Source organism: Sapajus apella, unplaced genomic scaffold (genome assembly GCF_009761245.1).
Source record: "Sapajus apella isolate SASKATOON/1434 unplaced genomic scaffold, GSC_monkey_1.0 scaffold6, whole genome shotgun sequence".
Taxonomy (NCBI): domain Eukaryota; kingdom Metazoa; phylum Chordata; class Mammalia; order Primates; family Cebidae; genus Sapajus; species Sapajus apella.
The window spans coordinates 1,312,420-1,336,039 of NW_022436946.1; the positions used below are offsets into that span (position 1 = coordinate 1,312,420).

Sequence of the window (23,620 nt, forward strand, 5' to 3'; positions counted from 1 at the left end):
GCCCGGAGACAGCCCAGGACGGGTCCGGGTGAACCCCAAGGGCTCTCTCAGACAGAGACCAGGATTTCAGCCTACTGGGCACTAGGCTGTCAGCATCTCAGTATTTCTCAACACAGGGATGGGAAATGTCCCTTTCGTTCTAGTGCTGAAAGAAAGACATGCAACTCCACACGCCATTTTTATTACCAACCTCTGTGCTGCAGAAATAATTACTGGGCTCATCCCTTATGGAGCTGAGGGTCTCAAAACAAGTCCAGAGAAAGCAAACAATTATTGCTACAATGACAGGGTTCTATCGTGCTGTGGTGGAAAGAACGCAGACCTTGAAGGCAGGGGATGGTCGCAGTTGTGCCTTTATCTGAGAGATAGGACTGTGGCAAATCCCACGACCTTTGGAATCTCAGGGTCCTCATCTGAAGACACCTCTCCGTCCCCCGGTTGCCATGGGAACTGAATGGGCTGAGGGATGAGAAGGGGCGCTGCCACCCTCTAACAGACGCCCCCAACACCTCTGTTCCTCTTAACCATGTCAGTGCTAGTCAGGACTCAGGAAAGACTGTTTCTGCTCTGGGACCCCAAACCTAGCACTAAAGACAACTGAGCAAAGCAAAATCAGAAAATCATTTGAGGAAATGTTCATTAGGGTCTGGGTCGCCTGGAACCAGTTTCTCTCACCAAGACCTCCTTCCGGCGGAAGCGCCCTCCCTGCGCCACGCTCGGTGGAGGCGCCACCGGAAGGCCGCGGAAGGCGAGAGTGAGCCTCCCCTGCTGTGCCCGGAGACAGCCCAGGACAGGCGGTGGGGAGGCCACCTTTTGCTTGCAGCATGACTTACCAGGTAGCGCTCCTCCTGCCTCATGCTGGGGGTGCGGATCATGTGATTCTGTTCCCCTCTCCAGTCTCCAAAGCGACGGAAGAAATAGTTAGATAAGAACCGGTTGACGGGGTCTCTAATGATGTTGATGTAGACAGGCTGGTCTCCTCCAAACCTAACACACAGGGACACAAACATGGCGCTCGTTACAACCCATCGCTGCAGGAGGAAAACAGGGTCTACTTAGACATCTCCCCTCGAGGTGAACTTATGGAAAGACGACCTCCGGCCGGGCATGGTGGCTCACGCCTGTAATCCCAGCACTTTGGGAGGCCGAGGCCGGTAGATCATGAAGTCGGGAGTTCCAGACCATCCTGGCTAATATGGTGAAACCCCGTTTCTGCTAAAAATACAAAAATTAGCTGAGCGTGGTGGCATGTCCCTGTAATCCCAGCTTCTCTGGAGGCTGACCAGGGGAATCACGAATCGCTTATGGCTTGAAATGGGGAGGCAGAGGTTGTGGTGAGCTGAGATCGTGCCACTGCACTCCAGCCTGGGCAAAAAGAGCGTAACTCTGTCTCAAAAAAAAACAAAAAACAAAACAAAAAAAGATGACCTCCTATGCTAAGGTGCCAATGACACTTAATAAGCAAACAGTGTTTCCCAATAGACATTTTATTATTGTGCAGGAAGTGGGGAGGATGATACCTGTTCCGGGAACCTGTTGAGAGGCTGTGAGGACATTTCTTAGCGAGGTACAAATTATGCCATTGTACATGTTAAGGAAGAGATGGTGTCTAGTTTTCTCACTAGGCCGCAAGTTTCTTGAGGATGGGGGCCACTCTTTATTGGATTTAGTATTCCCAGTGTCTGGCACAGAACTCACAGGTACCCAGTTGGCCCTTGGTGAATATTTCAGTTGATTGGTAGGTTCTGAACTGCCTTGCTGGGTGAGACAGCACTTCCTCTACATTGTAATTCACAGTCCTGGGTCAGGTGCTGTGCAGTAAGCGGGTGAATAACAGCCAGTCTTCACTGAGCACTTGCTATTCACCTTATTCTAAAAACCTCATGTGACCAGCTTGCTGAAGCCCCATAACACCTCAATGGAGTAGAGACCATAATTATCCTAATTTACACTTGGAAAAACTGAGGCAGGAATAGGGTCTACATCTTGTAGCTGAACTAGAACATGGGTCCAGGCAATCTGGTTCTAGAATCTGTGCTCTTAATTATGGAAAGGTGATTTCCAGAGTTGAGGAAATTTTGTGTGGGATATCAAGAACGAAAAAAAAAATTCAATATAATTAACTTCAAGTGTAGCCAGTGGCTTTAGATAGAAATAAAGCAAATAGCCAGGTGCTCCATGTTAATTCCTTCCATGAAAGGATTAGACAAATGCACTAAATCCTGGCCCAAAATCAAGGTCTTCCCGAGGCAAAGTGATGAGGTTGGCTGGATTTGTCTTAAGAATTCCTTCTTTTTCCCTTTAAACTGCTTGAAACCAGTATCCTTGAGGAGTCCAGGGAGAGTGCCCCAGTCTCTGGGCAGAAGTCATGCTCTGGTGACCTTCTGAGGGGCCTGCAGACTTTTCTAGCCCTATGATCTTGTGACCTTCTGAGGAATGTGCCTGGACATTCTGTCAGGGGTCAGAAAGAGGTAAGAGAAAACTGACGGGACCCTACTCCTGCCTCTCTCCAGCTGGCAGACTGTGTTCACCTTTCAAAACCCAGCCTGCAGTCACATCACATGCCTCAGCAATTAATGCCCAACTGAGGGTCCATGCCTCCTTCCTCTATACCCCAGGCCCTCTCTCCTGCACTGTGTGGAAATGTCTGCCTCTCCCATCAGACTATGGGCCTCCTGCAGTCAGGAGCAATACCCTGTAGCTCACTGTGTGGCACACAGTAGGTGCTCAACAAATGATGACCGAATGAAGAAATGAACATCTGAGTGTGTGCCTCTCAGTCGTTAACGTTTCTTCCCATATCATGGGCTCTGTTGTCAGAGGAAAGGCATAACAATCCACCCATCCTTTTTGTGTAGGAATTCATATAATGTGGTCCCTAGTTTATCTGCATTTTTAAAAAGAATCTTCAGAGAGAAGAATCCAAAGGAATGACTGTAAGATAGTGGAATTTCAGGCACCAGGACACATGAATGATATGCTGGAGCCTGTAAATGCTACCACACTGGAGCGCACACCGCTCATGGGAAAGGTTAGCCTTGCAGTGTGAATCTTGTTAGTAGTCAGAAATACACATTCATACAACTGGATGAACAATTAACTGGAGTCCCAGGAGTTAGCTGTGCCAAGCACCGGCTCACTACTGTACACAGCCCAGATCCCAGATTTATCACCCCTTTAAAATTAAATTGGGTTTCATATCTATGATAAACAGCAACCAAAGTAATAAAGCTAGGGACTAGGAAAACAAGACTTGCATACCAAATATGCACCTAATCAGACCCTCAAAATTGCTTCATGCTTTTAAAAACCTCAATTGTTCTATGCTCATGTAAAGAACGACTGCTAGCGCTAGTTAGCAGAACTGCCCAATCGTGTGAATCCACACACAGCCATCAGGAGATGGTTCTCAGCCTCACAACTGCCATCTTTGATCAATGGCAAGAGAAGTAAGGACTGGCATGTCTTGATGAGCATGGAAGACTTGCTCTTGTTTGCATATTGCAACCCAATGCAAGATTTCCAGAATAATTTTCCAAAATGGAAGTTTAAGGTGGCTTAAGAATTTATTGTCAAGTATCAGATAATATAGTAGCCTCTCTCTAGAAGTTTCTAACTATGAGAAAGAGGTGGCTGGTATGTATCTTCCCCTTTGCAGAAGGCAATAATGGTTGCAGGCTGCCAGCCCTCTGTACACACAGCTCCCACCATATTGAGAAAACCTGGGGTGATGTGCCAGTTATACAGAAGAAGCCAGAATACCACCATGCTACCACCAGGGACCAGAGCATAGCACGTGTGCTAGTATCTGATCAGGGAAGCAAATTTTCCAACCCTCATTCCATCCTCTTTAAAACTTGGGCCAGAATTCATGGCTACCATTTATAAAGTCCCCGAGTCACCTGAACTTCTTGCTCCCTCATGATTTCATTCTGGGGGCGAGAATGATTTGTATCCTAGCATCCCATAGAGTGAAACACCCTGCCTTATATTTAAAAGCCTTGAGAGAAGATTCCACAACTTCCTTGTGAAGTCCATTTATCAGCTGAAAAGTCTTTCTCATACCCAGCCAATATTTAAAATTTTCCCTTTATGCACATTTCCTTTTGTTTGAACCATTTGACACAAAGAGTTTGTGTCTCCTATGCTTTTACAACGCTTAGCCTTTTCAACTTCAATTTTAATTCTTTTAACTTTTTGTTGTTTCATTCAAAAAATCCTTTGGCTTTCATCTTAAGACTTATTTCCCTTCATTTTATAATCTATAGGTCTAATTTGATCTTTATGGAGCTCTAAAAAATGGCGGTGACTACTGCTGATCGCAGTTTCTCAGTAGTACACACATTAGAAAGTAGAAGAGTGAGGCCATGTTTTGCTTTTTTTTTGTTCAACAACACACCCGTTTGTCCTTCAGTCACCACAATTACTCCTGCATCTTTGGAGCTCTCTTTTAAGTCATCCTGAAATGGCAGGCATTACCAATTTCTTTGACATTTGTCCCCAGATCCTATTCACTGACTCTGTAGTCACTCCTGCGGGCTTCCTTTGGACTCTGCAAATGTGTCATATTTTTACTTATCGTGATGAGAAGATGAAGATTCGCAGCAGGGCATAATTCTGTAGGAACTGTAACTGCCTGGTTCTCATTCTGAGAGGCATTTCCAAACACCTCATTCTGAGCATTTTCATCAACAACTGTCCTACTCTGCTACCTCAATCAATTAATCAACCCATCAATAATATTAGTCACTTCTTCAATAACTACACAAAACACTTGGGTGAAAATTTTGTTCTGTTTTGTTTTTTTTTGAGATGGAGTCTCACTCCCGTTGTCCAGGCCGGAGTGCAGTGGCGTAATCTCGGCTCACTGCAACCTCCACCTCCCAAGTTCAAGTGATTTCCCCTTCCTCGGCCTCCTGAGGAGCTGGGATTACAGGCGTGCACCACCATGCCTGGCTAATTTTTTTGTATTTTTAGTAGAGACAGAGTTTCACCATGTTGGCCAGGCTGGTCTTGAACTCCTGACCTTGTGATCCGCCAGCCTTGGCCCCCCAAAGTGCTGGGATTATAGGAGTGAGCCACCACACCCAGTCTGGGTGAAAATTTTAGGTATAGTTTCATCAAAATTTGAAAGGCATTCTTCCTGAGGTAACAATTATTGCACATGTTAAATCAAGACTTAAGACCAGAATTATCCTGGAGAACTAAGACTATTTTGTACTCCTATTACAGTAGAGATTACTGTCATTGGAATCCATTTTTGAAAGTATATCTTGTTCTTTTAAGAAATTCTGGTAAAATACATATTTACCCCTTTCATCATTTAAAAGTGTACAATTCAGTGGTATTAAAACATTCACATTGTTGTGAAATCATCATCACCCCCCATCTCCAGAGCATTTTCATCAGCACAAACTGAAACTCTGTTTATTCAACAAAAAAATCCCTTTTTCTGCTCTCCCCTCCCCTGGTAACCACCATTCTGCCAAAAGCCTATCTCTTTTTTAGCACCTGGCTTAGAAATAGAAGTTATCTTTGTGCTGCTATCTACATTAAAGGGTGAAAAGTCCCATAGGCAGAGACACAGGGCTTTGATCCTTGTCAGTGAGGGAGGAAGACACTTTCAAGTGAGAGAAAGGCCATCATGAAAAAGGACAGGACCGTTTGGGGGCAGAGTAAGGAATGGCTGGGGTGGGGAGGAGTAGTAGAGCTGACTGTTTTTTTGGGAGGGAGTTTCACACTTGTTGCCCAGGCTGGAGTGCAGTGGTGCGATCCCTGCTGACTGCAATATCTGCCTCCCAGGTGCAAGCGGCTCTCCTGCCTCAGTCTCCCAAGTAGTTGGGGTTACAGGTGCCCACCCCCATACCTGGCTAATTTTTCTATTTTTAGTAGTGACGGTGTTTCTCCATGTTGGCCAGGCTGGTCTTGAACTCCTGACCTCAAGTGATCTGCCCACCTCAGCCTCCCAAAGTGCTGGAATTACAGGTGTGAGCCACTGTGCTGGGCCAAGCTGGCTGTGAAAGGGTTCTTTCCTGGAGCCCGTCACAGTAAAAAGAGCCTCTGGGAAGTCACTGATGTCCAGTGGGGGCCAGCATGGCAGGGAGGTCTGGCCTCTGTCCTCACACCCCCTGCAGTGGGCACTTCCATCTCCCCTGCCCAGGACTGGACCCCCCACCCCCACCACTGCCCATCACGAAACACAAGCAGAGGAGACAGCTGTGCTCTGCTCTCCAGTCTGTCCCAAGGCAGGAGAGATGGAAACATTTGCTGTGAGAAGCTGAGACAAATGGGGAAGGAGGTGGGTGGTTGGGTTAGGGCTCCTACTCGGAGAGGAAAATAAATTGACAGGGCATAAAATAAACAGTAAGGAATAATCAGGAAATGAGGTGGGCCGAGGGAAAGTCCAGATTATACTCGTCCCTGATGGGCCAACACAGCTGGTGGCCCATGCAGCAGCAGAGATCCACTCCCCATAGAGAGAAAAGCAGACTCCCGAGGTATAAAGTGCCATTTTAGGAAGACGAGCCTAGCCAGGGTTCACATAGGGAAAACCCAGAGAAAACTCGCCCTTGTATATGGAACTCCTGCGCTGTGTTTAAGGAGGCAGAGACGGTGTTAACTGCTAATACCAATTTTTAATTTGGTGTTTTCTTCAAGAGTTTGCAGTGTCTGTCACATGATAAGAGATTTGAAAGGGCACAGGATTGAAATGGATCACTTGGCTAAGAAGAATAAAAAACAAAGTCAACATTTACAAATAAGAGGTGGAAATCAAATTGACTTGTGAAATTAGCAAAGTCTGATTTGTTTTGTTAAATGATGCCATCAGAGGGCAGAGTTTGTTCACAAAAGTTGGTATGAAAAACACTGCTCACATCAGTACTTGAGACTTCACTTGCAGGGAAGAGAAAAGGTGTCCAATATGCACTCCCTTGCACGTCGTACCACGCTGCTTTTCTGGTGATTGACTTATTTTCACGTTTTTGTCTGTTTGTTTTTGCAAATGACTGTTGGCACCGGAGCCAACATCTCAGATACATGAGAAAACAGAAGTGGATGCAAAGGAAGCAAGGGGTGATGGGAGAGAAAGAAAGAATGACATGTAAAAAGGTTAAGGGAAGTGGTGGCTTGATATTATGTAGCTTATTGGTGTTTCTTATAATGCATTTAGACTATTTTGATAACGTCGGGTTCTGAGGCAAAACTTCTTAAGGTTTTCCCTGCAAAAGCACATTTGGAAGAGTGAGGGGCATTGTGGATTGCAAAAATATTTATACTCCCCCAAAACATAAAAGCGTAGAAAACAAATAAGATTGGGGGTAGGGGATAGACAAATTTGAATTGTAGTCTGTCAGAAGGCTTGCTAGTGTGTAGATCTAAGATAGATTTGGAGGGATGCTGTTGATGATGGAACGCTGATCTTTTTCAGAAATTGCTTCCTAAAGTTACTCTGAAGACTGGAAAAAGATACATGCAACCATAGTGTGCAAATACTGAAAACCCTCCTGAAACATCCCAACAAAGACAAGCATCTTTTAGGCTAATGTAGTTTTGACTCAATTCTCCAGATAGTCCAGGTGAAAAACATTCATCTGGCTTGAATTTCCAGGGAGATCCAAAACTGTGTGAAAGAGCAACCCAATGTGAAACTCAGGAGTCCACACTGAAGCCTGAGATCTCACAGAGCTAGTTGTGTGTAAGTCCCCGGGCGGGAAACCTTCCCTGAGGCAAAACACCTGATTGGTCTGAACCAATTACTTCCCATCTTTGGATTCATAAAACTAGATATAGTCAAATGGTTCCTTCTAACTCTAAAAAAAGAAAAAGAAGAAACAGGACAAGAAGACTATATGGTGAAAAAACAAAGTAGGTCAGCTATAGAAACACCAAGTGCTCACAGGATAGCATTTTACATGACTCAAGAGTGTCTAAATTTCAAGGTAAAAATGCCATCTTAAAGATGAAAAAAAGAAAGGGCAATTAGTTATGGTATAATGCCATACCCTTCAAAAGTTCTGAGCATTTGTGTGCAAAAAAAAGTATAGGGAGAGAGGCCTGACTTTCATGCTTAAAAGTCCGCTTGCCAGCAAGTATCATGCAGCATGTTAACGATGTGCGAAGGATTGGAAATACCAACAAAGACTATTAGGTTACAGTATCAATTCTTCTCATGGGAACCTCATTATCCTGAAACAAGCAATACCTCTGTCAGCAGTTATAAGAGTAGGTTTCTTAAGATCAGCTTCATTATCTTTATATCTTATCATTCAAAATACATCTAAAAGTTATTTTTTAATGTATGTTACAGTCCTTGGCTGGGCGCAGTGGCTCATGCCTGTAATCCCAACACTTGGGAGGCTGAGGTGGGCAGATCAGTTGAGGCCAGGAGTTTGAAGCCAGCCTGGCCAACATGGTGAAACCCTGTCTCCACTAAAAATAGAAAAATTAGCTAAGTGTGGTGATGCATGCATGTACTCCCAGCTACTCGGGAGGCTGAGGCAGGAGAATAACTTGAATCTGGGAGGCAGAGGTTGCAGTGAGCCGAGATCGTGCCACTGTGCTCCAGCCTGGGCAACAGAGTAAGACCCTGTCTTAAAAAAAAAAAAAAAAAAAAGACTAAAAAGTATGTCAAAGGCCTCTTAACAAGTCCCAACTTAGTTGTTTTTCTCTGTCAATTGCATATTGATGGAGAAATTTTCCTTAAATAAAGCGATTCCCTTAAAGAAGGAAAAGCTGATTTTTAATGTCCCATGATTTGTGAGTGAAACAATCATAGTCTTGTCATATATTAAAGTTCAACTGATCATTCTCTTCATTTTTATGGAAGTCTGGTAGCTAAGGGCTTAGGCCCTGGTCTGTGGATGTGAAGAGAGGAAGTTGCTCCTCCGGAGTCAGTTTTGGCTTTCTGTTGAAAGCAGCAGAGCTGGTCAGGCAGTCTCTTGTTATTTCTGCCTAAAACTCTGACTGCTGTTCCAGTCCTGCCATGCCCATCCTGGGCTGCACTCCACTCCACACTGCTCTTCTGCTGGTCGCTGTGCTGGGAAGAGCACAGCCGCTCGCTTGTCTAAAGCTGACCCATCTCTCACATCCCCACAGAAACACCTTCTCCAAGTCCTTGTCCCTCAGGGAGGTTCCTGCCTCCCACTTTCCCTAGAAGAAGCCCTGTGACCACCTTCTCCTTACATCCATCACACTTTAATATAAGAACTTAGAGTTTCCCGAAGGCAAGAGAAACATTTAATGTTGACTACAGAAGCCCAGTTCTCATGTAGTGTACAGAAGAAAGAGCTCCATAGATATGCATTTAATTGAGCAAAATGAAACTGAGGGAGAAGCAGAGCCCAGCCCTGCCCTCAAGGTGTTGTCATAGAAACCGAGTCAGAAACTGGGCAGTGGGCTCAGCCTGAGACGTCTAGAGAATTGCCTTTTTAAGTGCCCCTTTGAATGTATATAGCATCTGATATAGTTTGGCTCTGTGTCCTCACCCAGATCTCATCTTGAATTGTACTCCTGTAATTTCCATGTGTTGTAGGAGGGACCCAGGGGGAGATCATTTGAATCATGGGGGTGGTTTCCCCCCTACTGTTCTTGTGGTAGTAAGTTTCATGAGATCTGACGGTTTTATCAGGGGTTTCCACTTTTGCATCTTCCTCATTTTCTCTTGCTGCCACCATGTAAGAAGTGCCTTTCACCTCCTGCCATGACTCAGGCCTCCCCAGCCATGTGGAACTGTAAGCCCAGTTAAAACCTCTTTTTCTTCCCAGTCTCGGATATGTCTTTATCAGCAGCATGAAAACAGACCAATACAGCACTCTTCTCTCACAAGGCCTTTCCTTCACAGGTTCAGAGCATCCCTATATGGTAGGGATGACAGAGCTGTCCCTGTTTTACAGATGGAAAATAGAAAAATGGAGACCGGCAAGAGGCTGAATGGCTTCCAAGAATCATGACCAGTGGGGAAGCCAGTTCTGACACCAGAGGTCCTGACAGCCAGGCCAGCACTGTTTTCTGTAGACATGGCATCTTCTAAAAGGCATTTATCATTTTTTTTCTTTCAGAATTAAGGCAATGAAGACTAAGCTCCTGTACACGTGTTTGATTGCAGAGGCCATAACAGAATATGGCCACCATGTTGTGCTCTGCCAACCCAGTTAAGATACTGGCCACGGCTTCTAACTTGTGTTTTATACTGTTCAGAGATAATTATTTAAAATTTGTGGCCCTGCAATCTGTTTGGTTGTGAAGCTTTGACCTATGAAGCGAGAAGTGTTCATGAATGAGGTTTGAGTACGTCAGGGGTGACTTACAAGGAAACACGCTAGAACAGCAAGAATCAGAGAAGCAGCGCTTTTCTCTTTGCAAGTCATAAAACACAATGCCTGAAAGAGCTAACAAGCCTTGTTATCTAATCATGTCTAATAATATGCTTGTGGCCTTCTAGAATTAAGAGGCAGGGCACACACCTCAGACAATACAGTAACAAGCCACTTTATAAATGTGGTTGAAAACACACTCCTAGCTGCCCAGCACCTGGCTCTGGGTCACTGCAGAAAATTTGCAGGTGTCCTGTTACCATCCCAGGGAAATCTGGTTATCAGGAAGGCCCAGGAAACTTCAGGGAACACTTGCTTTGAAAGATAAGGCAGCAACTCCTTTTTTCTGCTTAATTACTTGCTTTACTGAACTTCATTCTTTGCACTTAATTTGCACAGGACCTGCTGCACAGCAGGAAAGTCCTTGCAGGGCTGAGATCTTCTTCCAGCCAGGTGGGTGGTCAGGCACCCTGGACCAGGGCAGCAGCTCCTCCAGAGCCAGCCTCCCTCGTGCCTGCAGGAGCCACTAGGTCGGCACTAACTCACAGATGTTGCGTGCTGCTCTGGGACCTTCGGTGCTCTTGGGTGGACCTGCAAGGCACTGTTATCCCCATGTTAAGATGACAGAAGTGCTGTCATATGGCCGACAAGGGAGGCTGGGGGGTTCCAAGGCTGGTCCCCAGTAGATCTGCCTCTGGAACCAGTGATCTGTCCGCCATTAGACAGCAGCTGTGAGTGCAGACTTGGGCCAGCACAGGGAGAGCGGGACACTAAGGGCCATCAGCTCAGGATTGAGGCACAGTGACAGTCAATCTATGCTAATGGACCACTGGGGAAGAGAATACTCAGAACTTGAAGCTAGTAATTTAACAATAGAGAGTCTAAAAACCTAAATGTGAAAATTTGTATTGTTATCAGAAGACCATAGCTGCTGGGGAAAACAAACCTCAGGATTCTAAATACCTCCCCAGCATCAAACATGCAAGGCTTAGAAAATCAAACGGTATACAGTCACGCATTGCTTAAGGTCAGGGATACATTCTGAGAAATGCATCATGAGGCGATTTCGTGGTTGTGCAAGCATCACAGAGTGTGAGTACACAAACCTTGATGGAGTAAGCCTATTGCACATCCATGCTGTATAGTATAGCTTATCACTTCTGGGCTACAAACCTGGACAGCACGTGACTATACTGAATACTGGAAGCAACTATGACACAATAATAAGCATTTGTGTACCTAAACACAGAAAAGATATGGTAAAAATACCATAATATAATCTTATGGATTAATATGTATATGAGGTCTGTCATTGACCAAAATGTCATGATGTGGCACATGACTGTGTTAAAAAGATAGACAGAGGGTGGTACTAGCTCTTTGGATCCTAGAAATTACTCATTACCACTAAATTATTCCCAGAGTTCTGTGCAGGTTCAAATTGTATACAAATGTGCAATAAAATATTTATGCTAAAATACTCATCTCCTGCCTTCTTATTTGTTTCAATACAAAATCTGATTCCTTTTTAAAAAAGAGTTATTAGGTCAAATGGCTTCTCATTAAAAAATAATTCCAAGTTTTTGTAAGATTTAGTCCAGGAAGAAATGAAGTTTCTGTTCAAATATTTCAAATCCTGATCCATCCGTAGCAAAAATAAATGGATTAAAATGTCTGTTCAAGGGCAATTGTACTACCTTGTAAATAAAGGTGGATTTCTAAAGTAATTGTTCATTAGAAGAAAATGAAAGAACCATTAAACTGGAAAATGTCTTACCTTGAGAAGTTGAGGAAATGAACATGTCGAGTGAATAAATAGGGCTGTTCGGCAGTACTTATATTTTTAATCAGTTCCATCTATTAAAAAAAGTACAGAATTAGCACATATAGGATCTGATTTACCAAGCCACATTAAGTTAAAGGTTATCTATCTGACTCTTTTTATTCCCACTTATTACGGCTGGACCAGGGCCAAACGGCTGGGCTTTGTGCAACATTTATGAAGTTTTACATAAGGCTCCTTAGTGAATAAAACAGTACTATCCAAACTGATAGTCCTGTGCCTCATTTAGTTGATTGTTACCATGAAAGCATTTCGGCTGGAGGAATCAGTGTGTTGCTGCACTAAAATGTAAATAAAAGAATGCCTTCTGTCCCCTCCTTTAGAGTCAAATCAAGGAAAGAGGTTAGCCATTTTCTTATTCTATAATGATATTATTGGGATCTACAAAAATATTGAAACAGGTGCTGCAGAATTTAAAAATGGGAATAAAATGAGGTACTACTTCATTATTGTTCTCCTTGTCTATAAAATTTATAAAGAAAATATTTTATAGGAAACACGTTAAACCCCCAAATGTCTTGGTTTGTGGTGGGTGGTCATCTGAATTATTTATTTGCAGTTATCGGCAAAGCAAAAAGCAGTTTATATTCATATAAACTAACTTTTATGGCCTTCTGGAACATGTCATGATACAGAAGATATTTAGTAAAATCTGTTAGAAATTCCAAGCATTCTTATGACTCCCTGACTTCCTGAACTTCTCTTTCCCCAGTTTTTCTAATTGGCCCCACCAAAACGCACACACGGTGGAATTTTTAAAAAGCACATGGCAGCTTGCTACTTTGGATGAATGTCAGAAGTACAGGATTTCATGTTTTATGAAACAGTTCAAGTTGAAAAACTGGAAACAAAACTAGTCATTCACATGTTAACCGCAGTAGCAACAAGAACAATAAAGAGTCTGGAACCCCAGGCTTGTCTCAAGCATGACAGAAAACCCAAGCCTGCCTTGTTCCTTCACGTCTAACACAGGGCTGACACATATATAAGTGCTCGATAAATATTTGTTCAATGAATTAACTCCAACTAGCACACACTTTATAGATTATTATGCTAGGATCTCAGTGTGTAAACCTTGTAATTAGATATTGGAGCTCACAACGATTGAAGGAATGAAATTGAATTTTAAAGGTAAATGACTCGCAGTTCATAAACCCTGTGCTTCTGTTAGTCAGTGGCAGGTATGTGTGAATAATGGTCTGTCTGTCCTACAGCTTCAGAATAAAAGGAAATTGAATCCTGCCTCTTTATCTACTGTTTATCCTCAACCACCACCTGCAAGTGCTTGTTTTTGGTAGTAAAACTTCCTGCATGGTCACATTGTTAATTTTGACTTTTGATGGATTTACTAATAGAATTACTGATTTAGAGACATACCCATAGGTAATTTATTCCTGAGGGTGCCTGCTTGGAAAAATAACTCTTGGTTGTGTGTATGTTTAATGTAAAGACCATTAATGCTTTCATCTCTAGATTATTTTATTTAGATATTTCTCTGCACACAGAAGAGTCATACAAGAAAACCCCCTAGTCCTGTACAAGAAAACTGAAGAATAGGTCAGAAGGAAAAACATTTTCTTCACATATTCAACATTATATTATATTCTCTAAACACATGTCAGTGTGTTAAATTTAATGGAAGAATAGTAGTAGTTAGATTTTGAGAACAGTGTCATAATAGTCATAAAGCTGTCTATTTCACAAGGAAGAAATGGATTAGCAGTGACAATGTATAACTCTCTCTAGACGTATCTTTAAACATAGAATGAAGTTACTAATGCTCATGTTTATTGCATTAGCACAGTGAAGGCAGAGGGTACATTTCAGCTCTCAGTGGTTTGATCTTCTCAAGTGCTAAGACTTTCCTTGTTTCTGGTGACAAGCAGTCATCTTCTGAACTTGTTGGTGCCATCACTTGAGGTCTCTCGCCTGGTCCTCCCGCCATGGCCAGCAGCCTGCCTCTTTCCTCGCCTTAATCTTATTTGCAGGAGTGTCATCGGGGGTGACAATGGCACCACCTAAAATCACCACCGAGACCACCTCTCCTTTCCTGGGCTCATGCATGACCATTCCCGGCCTTTATTCTGATTCCATGGCATAAATTCACTCATCATTCATCCAGTACTTATTAGACACTGCAGATAAATACAGGAATAAGGTGGGTGGGAAGACGCATGAAGAAGACAATGGAGTATGTCCTAACACTGCCCTCCAAACCACCATGGCCACAAACACACTTAATCCTCACCCGTCTTTACTCTATCCAGCCTCATCCATCTCTGGATGCTCTGGTTCAGGTTAATGGTGCTCGGCATTTTCCCACCTGTGATGAAGCTCTTTCCTGGACTTCCACATTCAATTGCGTGTTGAGCCATGTGAATTCTACCTGCACTATTTACCTCAACTGGCTCTCAGGACCACACATGCTGTGGTCAGCCAAATGAGAGCCCTCCTTGTTCCTTTCTCACACCAAAGTCTGATGAAGTCCAAGCTCAGGTTTAAGTCCTCTCTTCTACAATGTTCTTCTGCTACTCCTTGTGTGTCTAAATATGAATCACTCTTTACCTCTGGCTAAAACATCTACCACTTCCAAGTAGCCTTCCTGGATAGCCCTTTTCATTCAACATCCATTGATCTCCCCTCTGTGTCAGGCAATGTACGGCTCGGGGTTATGGCTATGGAGATGATGGGTTTGGTCCTTGCTGTCAGGAAGCTCAGAGTCTTGTGGGTGAGGTGGACTATGAGGCAGGAACAATCCTGTGAAAACTGCCATGAGGTAGATGGTAGATAAGTGAGGTACCTCTTTCTACCTTCAGATGGGGAGGTAATGCTTCCCCAAGGAGGTGTTCCTGAGTGGTCTGAAAGGGCCTAGAGGAGTTAGCCCAGAAAGAAAGGAATTCATGGCATTGCAAAAAATCAAGAGCAGATACAAAAGGTGAAACATAAAATGACATGACACCAAGAAACTGCAGTTCAGTGTGCCGGAGGTGTTCAGTGATCTGAGATGGGCTCAGCAAAGTAGCAGGTGAGACTAGAGAATCAGGTAAGAGCTGGATAATTGAGGGAAGTGCAGATCACAGCAGGACTTCTGACATTTATCCTATGGGTGATCACTAGCCAGAAAAGATTCTTTTTTCCAGATCTGAGGGCAGGGTGAAGAATGTGAAAAAGGGTGAGGATTAGATACAGAAGCTCAGCTAGGAAGACTGGGCAATAATCCCAACAGTAAATGACAATGGCACGAACTGAGGTGATGGTTTTCAGTATGGTCCCAGACCTGCAGCATCAGCATCACCTGGTACTTGTTAGAAATGCAAATTCTCATGCTTCACCCCAGACCTTCTGAATTACAAGGAACTCTGGGGGAAGGGGTTCCAGCAGTCTGTGCTTTGCCAAGCCTTCCAAGGTATGCTAAGGCCCAAAAGTGTGAGAACCACTGAACTAAGTCAATATAAGTAAGACAGATGGGGAGGTTCCAAGAAGGTTAAAGAGGTGACCACCTGGCAGGGGGAGTGGCCAAGAGAGCTTCCTTCCCAGATTCCTAGCTAGAACAACTGAACACGTGACGGCATCCATTTGTGGAGATGGGCAATGCTGGGGAGGAACAAATTTGGCTGCAAACAAGGGAGGAAATGGGCTTGGTTTTGAACATGACCTTCCACAGCACTCTTATCTGAAAATTTTTCAGGATATGCACTTCCTACATTACATTGAAGTTGAGTTTGTGCATGAGGTTTGAGCTGGAATGTAACTTCTGTGAGGGCTGGGGGCAGGCTTTATCCCCTAGAAAGCCTACTCAAGCTACCTGCACAGAACATACACCCCATAAATATTTATGAAGATATCATCTTTAGAAATCCTTTTTCGAGTTAAGAAATGTATAGTTAGCTGAAGACAGAATTACCTAGCATTCAGACTATGAATTTAGCCTTTTTGAGACAGACCCATGTGTTCATTATCCTGGCGTTGCATGGAGCAAACAGTCGTACCATAATACCCAGGACATAACACCACTAAACAGACCCCCATTTTTTGAGTGCACCAAGGTGCTCTTTATACACGTGCTGTCATTTAATCCTCACAAGAACACCATGGATAATAATATTAACAATAATTATTATTATTATTGAGACAGAGTTGCCCAGGCTGGAGTGCAATGGCGCGATCTTGGCTCACTGCAACCTCTGCCTCCTGATTCAAGCGATTCTCCCCCGTCAGCCTCCTGAGTACCTGGGATTATAGGTGCCTGCCACCATGCCCAGCTAATTTTTGTATTTTTAGTAGATATGGGGTTTCACCATGTTGATCAGGCTGGTCTTGAACTCCTGACCTCAGGTGATTCACCCGCCTTGGCCTCCCAAAGTCTTGGAATTACAGGCATGAGCCACCACGCCTGGCCATGGATAAGTATTATTACTTCTACTGTATAGGTTAAGAAACTGAGGCACGAAAGGCTGCATTAGTTGCTTTAAGTCTCATCCAGATAAAGAGGTAAAGCCAGGATTGAAATCCAAGTTTTTCCAATCCCTAAACGCTATTTTTTTTTTTAATGAACTGGTTGCAATCTACTCACCATTCCCACCGAAATTTGATGCATATATAACCTTTTAAAATGGAAGGAACAGGTTGGTTAGCACAAAACTCTGGAGAACAAAGAGAGTTTATGGAATAAATTTTCTACTTTTCTTGTGATGTGCTGAAAATTTTAAAGAAAGTTCTAACAGATGAAAGAGCATTAAGAAATAATACAAAAATAAAAGTTTTAGAATGCCAGAGATAATACTTTTTAATTCTAGGTGGGAAAATGGAGTATATCGTAACAAGAACAGGATGTTAATTTTTGATACTAAGAAAGATAACTATGTAATGGAAGATATCTAAAAGAAAAAAAATCAGATCACAGTGTATCAGGAAGCAGTTTCTAATCTTTTGCTTTCAACCTGACTGGCTGGGATGGTAGAGCAGAAGGCCTTTACCTGCAGTTCTACCAACAGTCAGACTTTGCTCCTAACTTCTTTGGCAAATACTTGAGCAGAGATAGTATCTAGGCCCATGTGGTTCAAAGAGTGAATTTTGTGTCACTCATGAACACCTAAATGTCCTATAATTTTGCAAAGCATTTTAAAGAACTTGCTTTTAATATATCAAAACAAAATAAAGAGTAGCTCAGAGGAGGATCCTTGGCCCTTGAACCTCAGAGGCCAGGAGGATGGCTGGAGGCTCCGGCGACCCTTCCCTCTTTCCGCAGTATGGGGTAGCTCTGGTAAGCTGGAAGCAGGATGGCCTGCAGGAAGCCGTCAGGGCCACACATGCCTGCAATGAAGAAGTCCACCAGGGGGAGCAATGACATGATCAAGGCAAAGAGCCTGGGTCTGAATTACAGAGAAAATCAATGTCATGGCTGCAACGGGAAGGAAAGGAGAAACTTATTTTATCTTTTCAGGCCTTGCTTTTCCCTTTTTTTTCCTACCAAGTTTCTATTAGCTGACTCAGTTTCTGTCTGTAGGGCTCCAAGACTAGACGTCTGCAGGGCTGTGTGAGCTGATCCCTGTGGCGTGGAAAGGGACCAGGTTCCTCTCTTTGGTTTGATTCCAAGGTCCAGGTGGAGCACCTCACATGCCTGTGGACACTGTCCCCACTTCTATAAAATCGGGAAGAGCTGAGGGTCATTCTAAGAGAGGCTCTTCCAAAACCTGTCAAGCAAGAGAAAGGTTCCCAGGATAAATACAGAGACTCCTGCAGAGACACTTTAAAACTGCTGCGACGCATGGAGTCTTCAGGGGTTTCAGAGACTCTCAGGTGAGAGCGGGATTTTCCTAGGTTAGTGAAGGATTCATTTCAATATAGGAAAACTTTCTAATAATTAGAGGCTTTCGCGCAATGATTTCTCGCTAGAGCTGTGCATGAGGACCTCTTCGGGTGTTTCCCCCCAAAATACAAATAACTTTGGCTCGACCTTTACAAGTTTCACTCTGTATTTTGCAGTGGGACCTGGATACACATATTGTGAGAAAGCTCCCCAGCAGATTTTGGTGCTTAAAATGATTAATAACCATTTTTTATTAACCTATGAATGCCTAGTGTTCCATTATTGGAAGGCTAAGCATTCCAAAGAGTTATTTAAATCCTACTGCTCAAGGTCATCGCCAAGGTCTGATTGCAAAAATTCAAAAAATTGCAACCTCAGGCATAAATGTGTTAAAGTTTATCACTGTCTACTGAAGAAAGTTCCAACTCTTAAGCCCAGCCTTTAAAGTTCAGGATTTGACCCCCGTTTGCTTTCAAGTCTTATTCTTCCATATTATTCTTAATTTACACTATATTTTAATCAGATTCCCGTACACACTTAGTCCTCCTCTAAAATGGGGTGATAACGCTTTTCTAAGAATGTTGCCTTGAGGATTAGGCATAGGCATTTAGTACGCACATTAATACTAGGTCCTCAATAAATATTCATCAAAGTGAATGAACAAAAAGCAGAGAAATCTGCTTAATCTGCTTAAAAATGAATAAGGGCACCTTTTTTTTTTTTTTTTTTTTTTTTGTTTTGAGATGGAGTCTTGCTCTGTAGCCCAGGCTGGAGTGCAGTGGTGCAACCCCAGCTCACTGCAATCTCTGCCTCCTGGGTTCAAGTGATTCTCCTGCCTCAGCCTTCCAAGTAGTTGGGATTACAGGTGTGCACCACCACGCCCGGCTAATATTTGCATTTTTAGTAGAGACGGGTTTCACCATGTTGGCCAGGCTGGTCTCAAACTCCTGACCTCAGAAGATCCATCTGCCTCAGCCTCCCAAAGTGCTAGGATTATAGGTGTGAGCCACGGCGCCCGGCCCACCTTGATTAAACAGAGGCCCAATAACCATGCCTTAGGGATCCCCGCAGCCTCTAGACTTTTTCAGAGTTAACATGGTTTCTTTAGGTGAGTTGGGTGTTTTTTCCCTCTAAGTCTCATTGCTTTCTAGTCACCATTCAGACTTGAAACTTGCAGTGGGCAAGAGCAGTAGGAGAGGGATGTTTAAAATATTGTAAAGAAATACTGTTTTGATCAAGAGACTAAAGCTATCTAGGGCACATGGGCATAGGATCTCTCTCTTCTCCACCCTTTACATAATACTTCAAGGTTTTAATAGTTTGCACAGCTGTGGGATAGAGTCAGAACAGAGGGGACGTTCATAGTGACATAGTACTCTTCACTGCTCCAACTGGTAGAAGGACATGGACTTGCCTAGTATTCCACAAACCATGAACTGGAGCTCCGCAGAATGCAAATGAGTCAGAAACATTCATAAAGAGTCCCCTGACCAATGAAGACCGCAAAGACAGAAACCTAGTTAGTTTCTTTATTTTTGTTTGCAGTTTTGTTTTAATTTTCAAAGTCTTTAAAATGCGAATAATCACTGTGAATTGATTCGTTTAGGACAAGGCATGCAACATTTACCACATTTATTGAACCATAATATTTTGTTTCTTTCAGGGTCTTAGAAGGCTAGGATTCTCAGGAACATACTGAGGGGAATGCTGATGTGATGATTTCGACAGAGCTTCTTAACTCTAGCGAAATCATAAAATCTCTTGTGGCACTTTATTAAAGAAAAAGTTTTCTGGGCTCTTCCCCAGAATCTCCAGGAGAAGGGCCATTGCAACTCCAGGTTTTAAAAGACTCTGCTGGAGATTCTGCTGTCCAGCCAGAGCAGATAAACATTGCATGATGAGAATGCCTTTTGGATTAAGGAAGGCCTACGTTCAAGGCCAAGTGCCACTGACAGTCATTATAATGTATTTGGAAATTTACAATCTGATTGTCTTAGGTGTCTCATCCATAAAACAGGGATCATACCCACTCAGTAATATATTTTTAGGTCCAAAAAGTTCAATGAAACAGTGAAGGAAAACAATTAGCATGTAGTAGGTGCTGTATCCAATATGTAATCCTCAGTTTCAATAGAAATAGAAACACTAAAATTATTTGCCTTCTCAGTACGCTGGTAACTTTTGCTTTTCTTTAAAAAGAATGAAATTAATTGTGGATTCTCATAGCTGTGATACGCCTGCAGCATGTGACCTTTATCGTATTTAGAGCAGTGTTTGGAAAGCTAGTGTCACATTTTAACCAAAGATGGTTGTGAGTTTTTTGGCAATCACACCCTACATCTTTTGGGGAAAAAAATGTCCTATTTTTCAAAGCTGTATATAATCTCTATTTTTCAAGAGATCATTTCAGTCAGCTTAAGAACCTGAAATCTGGATTTCGAGCATAAGTGCAGCAATGTCATCACAGGTTTGCAGTATGAGCTGTGCAAAGGTCCAACACTTGGCCATGCTCTGCTGTTGGGGCGGAGTTTTCTAAAATACGAATTTCAGAGGTATTCTATTTCTATAAGGACAGATGTAGTGGGATTTTTATAGGCATTCTAACATTTGGTGTCTTCACGTTCCCTTTCTTTTTTAATAATCCCTTCAATGTCTTGTTCCATTTAATAGATCTTTAAAATTTAGCTCTGTGGGGTGTGTGTGTGTGTGTGTGTGTGTGCGTGGTGTGTGTTGAGAGCTATCCTCCAGAGAGCAATGCATGTGTGAATCTGACTGTGCCCAGAGAGGTGCCTTTTTGTATGAATGAAATGGAATAGATAATTCCAGTCCTTAGAAATGGATACTATTTCAAAGTTCATTTGTAAGTCAGTAGTTTGGAACTTGGAGCACATTTTCTCATAAAAGAAATGCTCTACATGGTGGATAAAGTCCCAGGCCAGCCCACAAGAGTCTGTTAACTCATACTGCACCTGAAGCGGAACTGTTATTAACTCTAGAGGACAATGATTCTATGGGAACAATTTTTCAGAATTCCACTGTTTATGGGTGAGAACAACTGACTAAAATTTCCACTTGTCTTCTATACCATTTCCCCTTCATTCCTCTAATAAATTACCAAAAAAGGAGCTCTTCATGCCACAAATTATTTCTTGAATGTATTATATTAAAATCATATTTTTTCTGCTTTATGCACATTGAAACTTTAATAAAAGCAATACATGGACCAAAACAAAAAAGCGAAAGTGTTTCTCTCAATGTTGTTGAACTTCAAACTGGCTTTCTTGTCATTTTATTTCCAGGCTACTCTCTCTGCAGGCCAGAGCCAGATGAACTGGCTGCAGAGAGGCAGTGGTCACTGTTATTAGTTTGTTTCTACATCAAATTATATATTTGTTTTTTCTACCTTATCTTTACCTTTGCCAGGGGCTTTTTAAACTGCCTTATGATTTAATAGAAATCTGGAATAAGGAAGTAATGAAATACATTCAAGGTCACACTGACCACAGGAATCAGAAATGTTTCAACGGCACAATACACAGATTATGCTAGAAGTTGTACAAATATGTCACAGAATCACAGGGCTGGAAAGAACCTTAAAAGATTGTCTAGTTTATTCTCTGGCTTCCAGACAAGCCAACCATTCCAAACAGATGACAGCTAGCCTATATTTTAGAAGAGAAGGATGACTTTGTCTTTAACCCTTTCTGGATCTAACAATCTATGCATGGTTAGGAAATTACTGTTAATTTTTATTCTAAATTCTTCCATTCATAGTTACAATTGTATTTTACATTTTCATGTTTGTTCCTCAGAGGAAACAAAGAGGGTTAATCTATATAAAATCCCATGCTGTATTTAAATACTATACTTTGTGTTCTTTCTTCTAAGCGTCCTGAACATCCCAATGTCTAATCCTTGAGTTAACGTTCGTCCTGCTCTCTGCTGGTAGTTTACACTCTCTCCTGCATTGGGAACTAAAATCTAGCACCTGTGTTTTAAGAGACATCTGGGAACTGAGCATGATTATATTTAAGTATAATTCAATAAGCAGGCTGCTAAGAGTTAGCGTCAAAAGAAAGCCAAATTTAATAATTATAATAAAACTGCAATAATGCATTTATTTATAATTTCTTTCAGGCAGTTAAAAAGGTATCACTAGCCTAATTATATTAGCTCTTCAATCAAGTTAGGTAATCAAAGAGAACCTGCCCCTATTAAACAATGATATACATAAAATTCAATATCCTTAAATGCCACCAAAGATCATTCTTTTCAACCGAGACCCTACTACAGAACCTACAAGGTATAATCTTAAAATATTTTCTGCTGATTCATAATGACTCTTTTACTATTGGTGCTGGTAATGACTATTTAAACTCAATACTGAGTGATTCTTTAAGGGAAATTTGCAAAGGAGTGGACAATTTGATCTCTGTATTATGAAAGACACAAAACAGTGGCTTTAGAACAAGTGTGGTTGGCTATGTTACTGCTGTCTTAAAACAGTTCCACTTTCCCCCAAGATAAAATGGAAATACAGAATTGGTAAATTAAGAAGGAGATTCCCTCCATTTTTGAGGTTCTGAATGTCTCAAAGCTGGAGATTACGTCCAAAGAAAATGGACATGGGTGGAAATTTTTATAATGATGATCTCAACCTGGGGGTGAGCCACGTTCTTTGTTTCTTCCCCACACACAGTTACCACTCATTTGGTGGCTGTTCATCCTATGTATGTAAGGGGACAGAAGCAAGTTTCTGAGACCAGGATGACAAACTCATCTCTGTAAAATGACCATGAGACCACTCCACCTGACTTTTCTACATTAACAAAGCCCCCCCACAGAGACTATTGCCCCTACCTCTGCACAGGTTTGCAAAGTAAACCTTTATAGTTTCTTGGAAGAGGACAGCACTCCCATCCTACCACTAGCATGTCCACTTGTACAGCTCAGCTATATTAGGGCAAAAGTGTTCCTGTGAAGTGGGGTGATTCTTTTCCTTCCACTGAACATTCCAAATGCTTCTCTGAAAGCCTAAGATCCTCTGAGTTCCCCATAGCAGGAACCAATACAACCCTAAAGATCCTGGACACTGGTGGGAAAATGCAGAGGACATAATATTAAAGTAAAATCTTCTGATTTTGGCAGTGAGGATGTCAGCATTATTTACAGCTTGGTGGTGTGACTCTGAGTTGTATATATTGCTGACCTTAGCTAATTAGACAATGGCAGGTGACAAAGTCCTTCATCAGTCCTAAAGGAAGTATCCCTCCATGGAAATTCCCTGGTTTGCAGAGTTCTTGTGGAACTCTTAACTTAAACTTCCTTCCACATTCTAGCAAAAACACAGCATGAAATTGAAACTCTGGTATTCATTCATCAGGAATCTGAAGGATGACCTGCAGGGCACCCACTAGTTACACAAATGAGCTGAAGCAAAATACAGTTTAACAATGGGCAATGTCAACTTACTTGTTCATTTTTAGTAAGCCTGGTTTTGTTGTGAATGTCTGATGTGACCAAATTAAATCCGTGCTTCTCCGACAAGATTCTCAGAAGCAAGACCACGGTACGGCTCCCACACTTGCCTACTCTGTTGTATACCACCTGGCTTGGGAAAGGTAGTACCTGGGAAAAAACCAAGAGAACAAGCAT

The 23,620-nt window shown here is 42.5% G+C and overlaps 1 protein-coding gene across 2 annotated transcripts in view; it reads right to left on the minus strand.

Annotated features, from left to right (window-relative positions):
- The window catches only part of UST (uronyl 2-sulfotransferase), a 321,292-nt gene that overhangs the window by 115,241 nt on the left and 182,431 nt on the right, over positions 1-23,620 (minus strand). For both annotated transcript variants that reach the window (XM_032274507.1, XM_032274509.1), the window contains exons 3-5: positions 23,438-23,593; positions 12,091-12,170; positions 834-987 (exon numbers count right to left, since the gene is read on the minus strand). In XM_032274507.1, the coding sequence (XP_032130398.1) occupies positions 834-987; positions 12,091-12,170; positions 23,438-23,593 (390 nt within the window). The remainder of the gene's footprint in view (positions 1-833; positions 988-12,090; positions 12,171-23,437; positions 23,594-23,620) is intronic.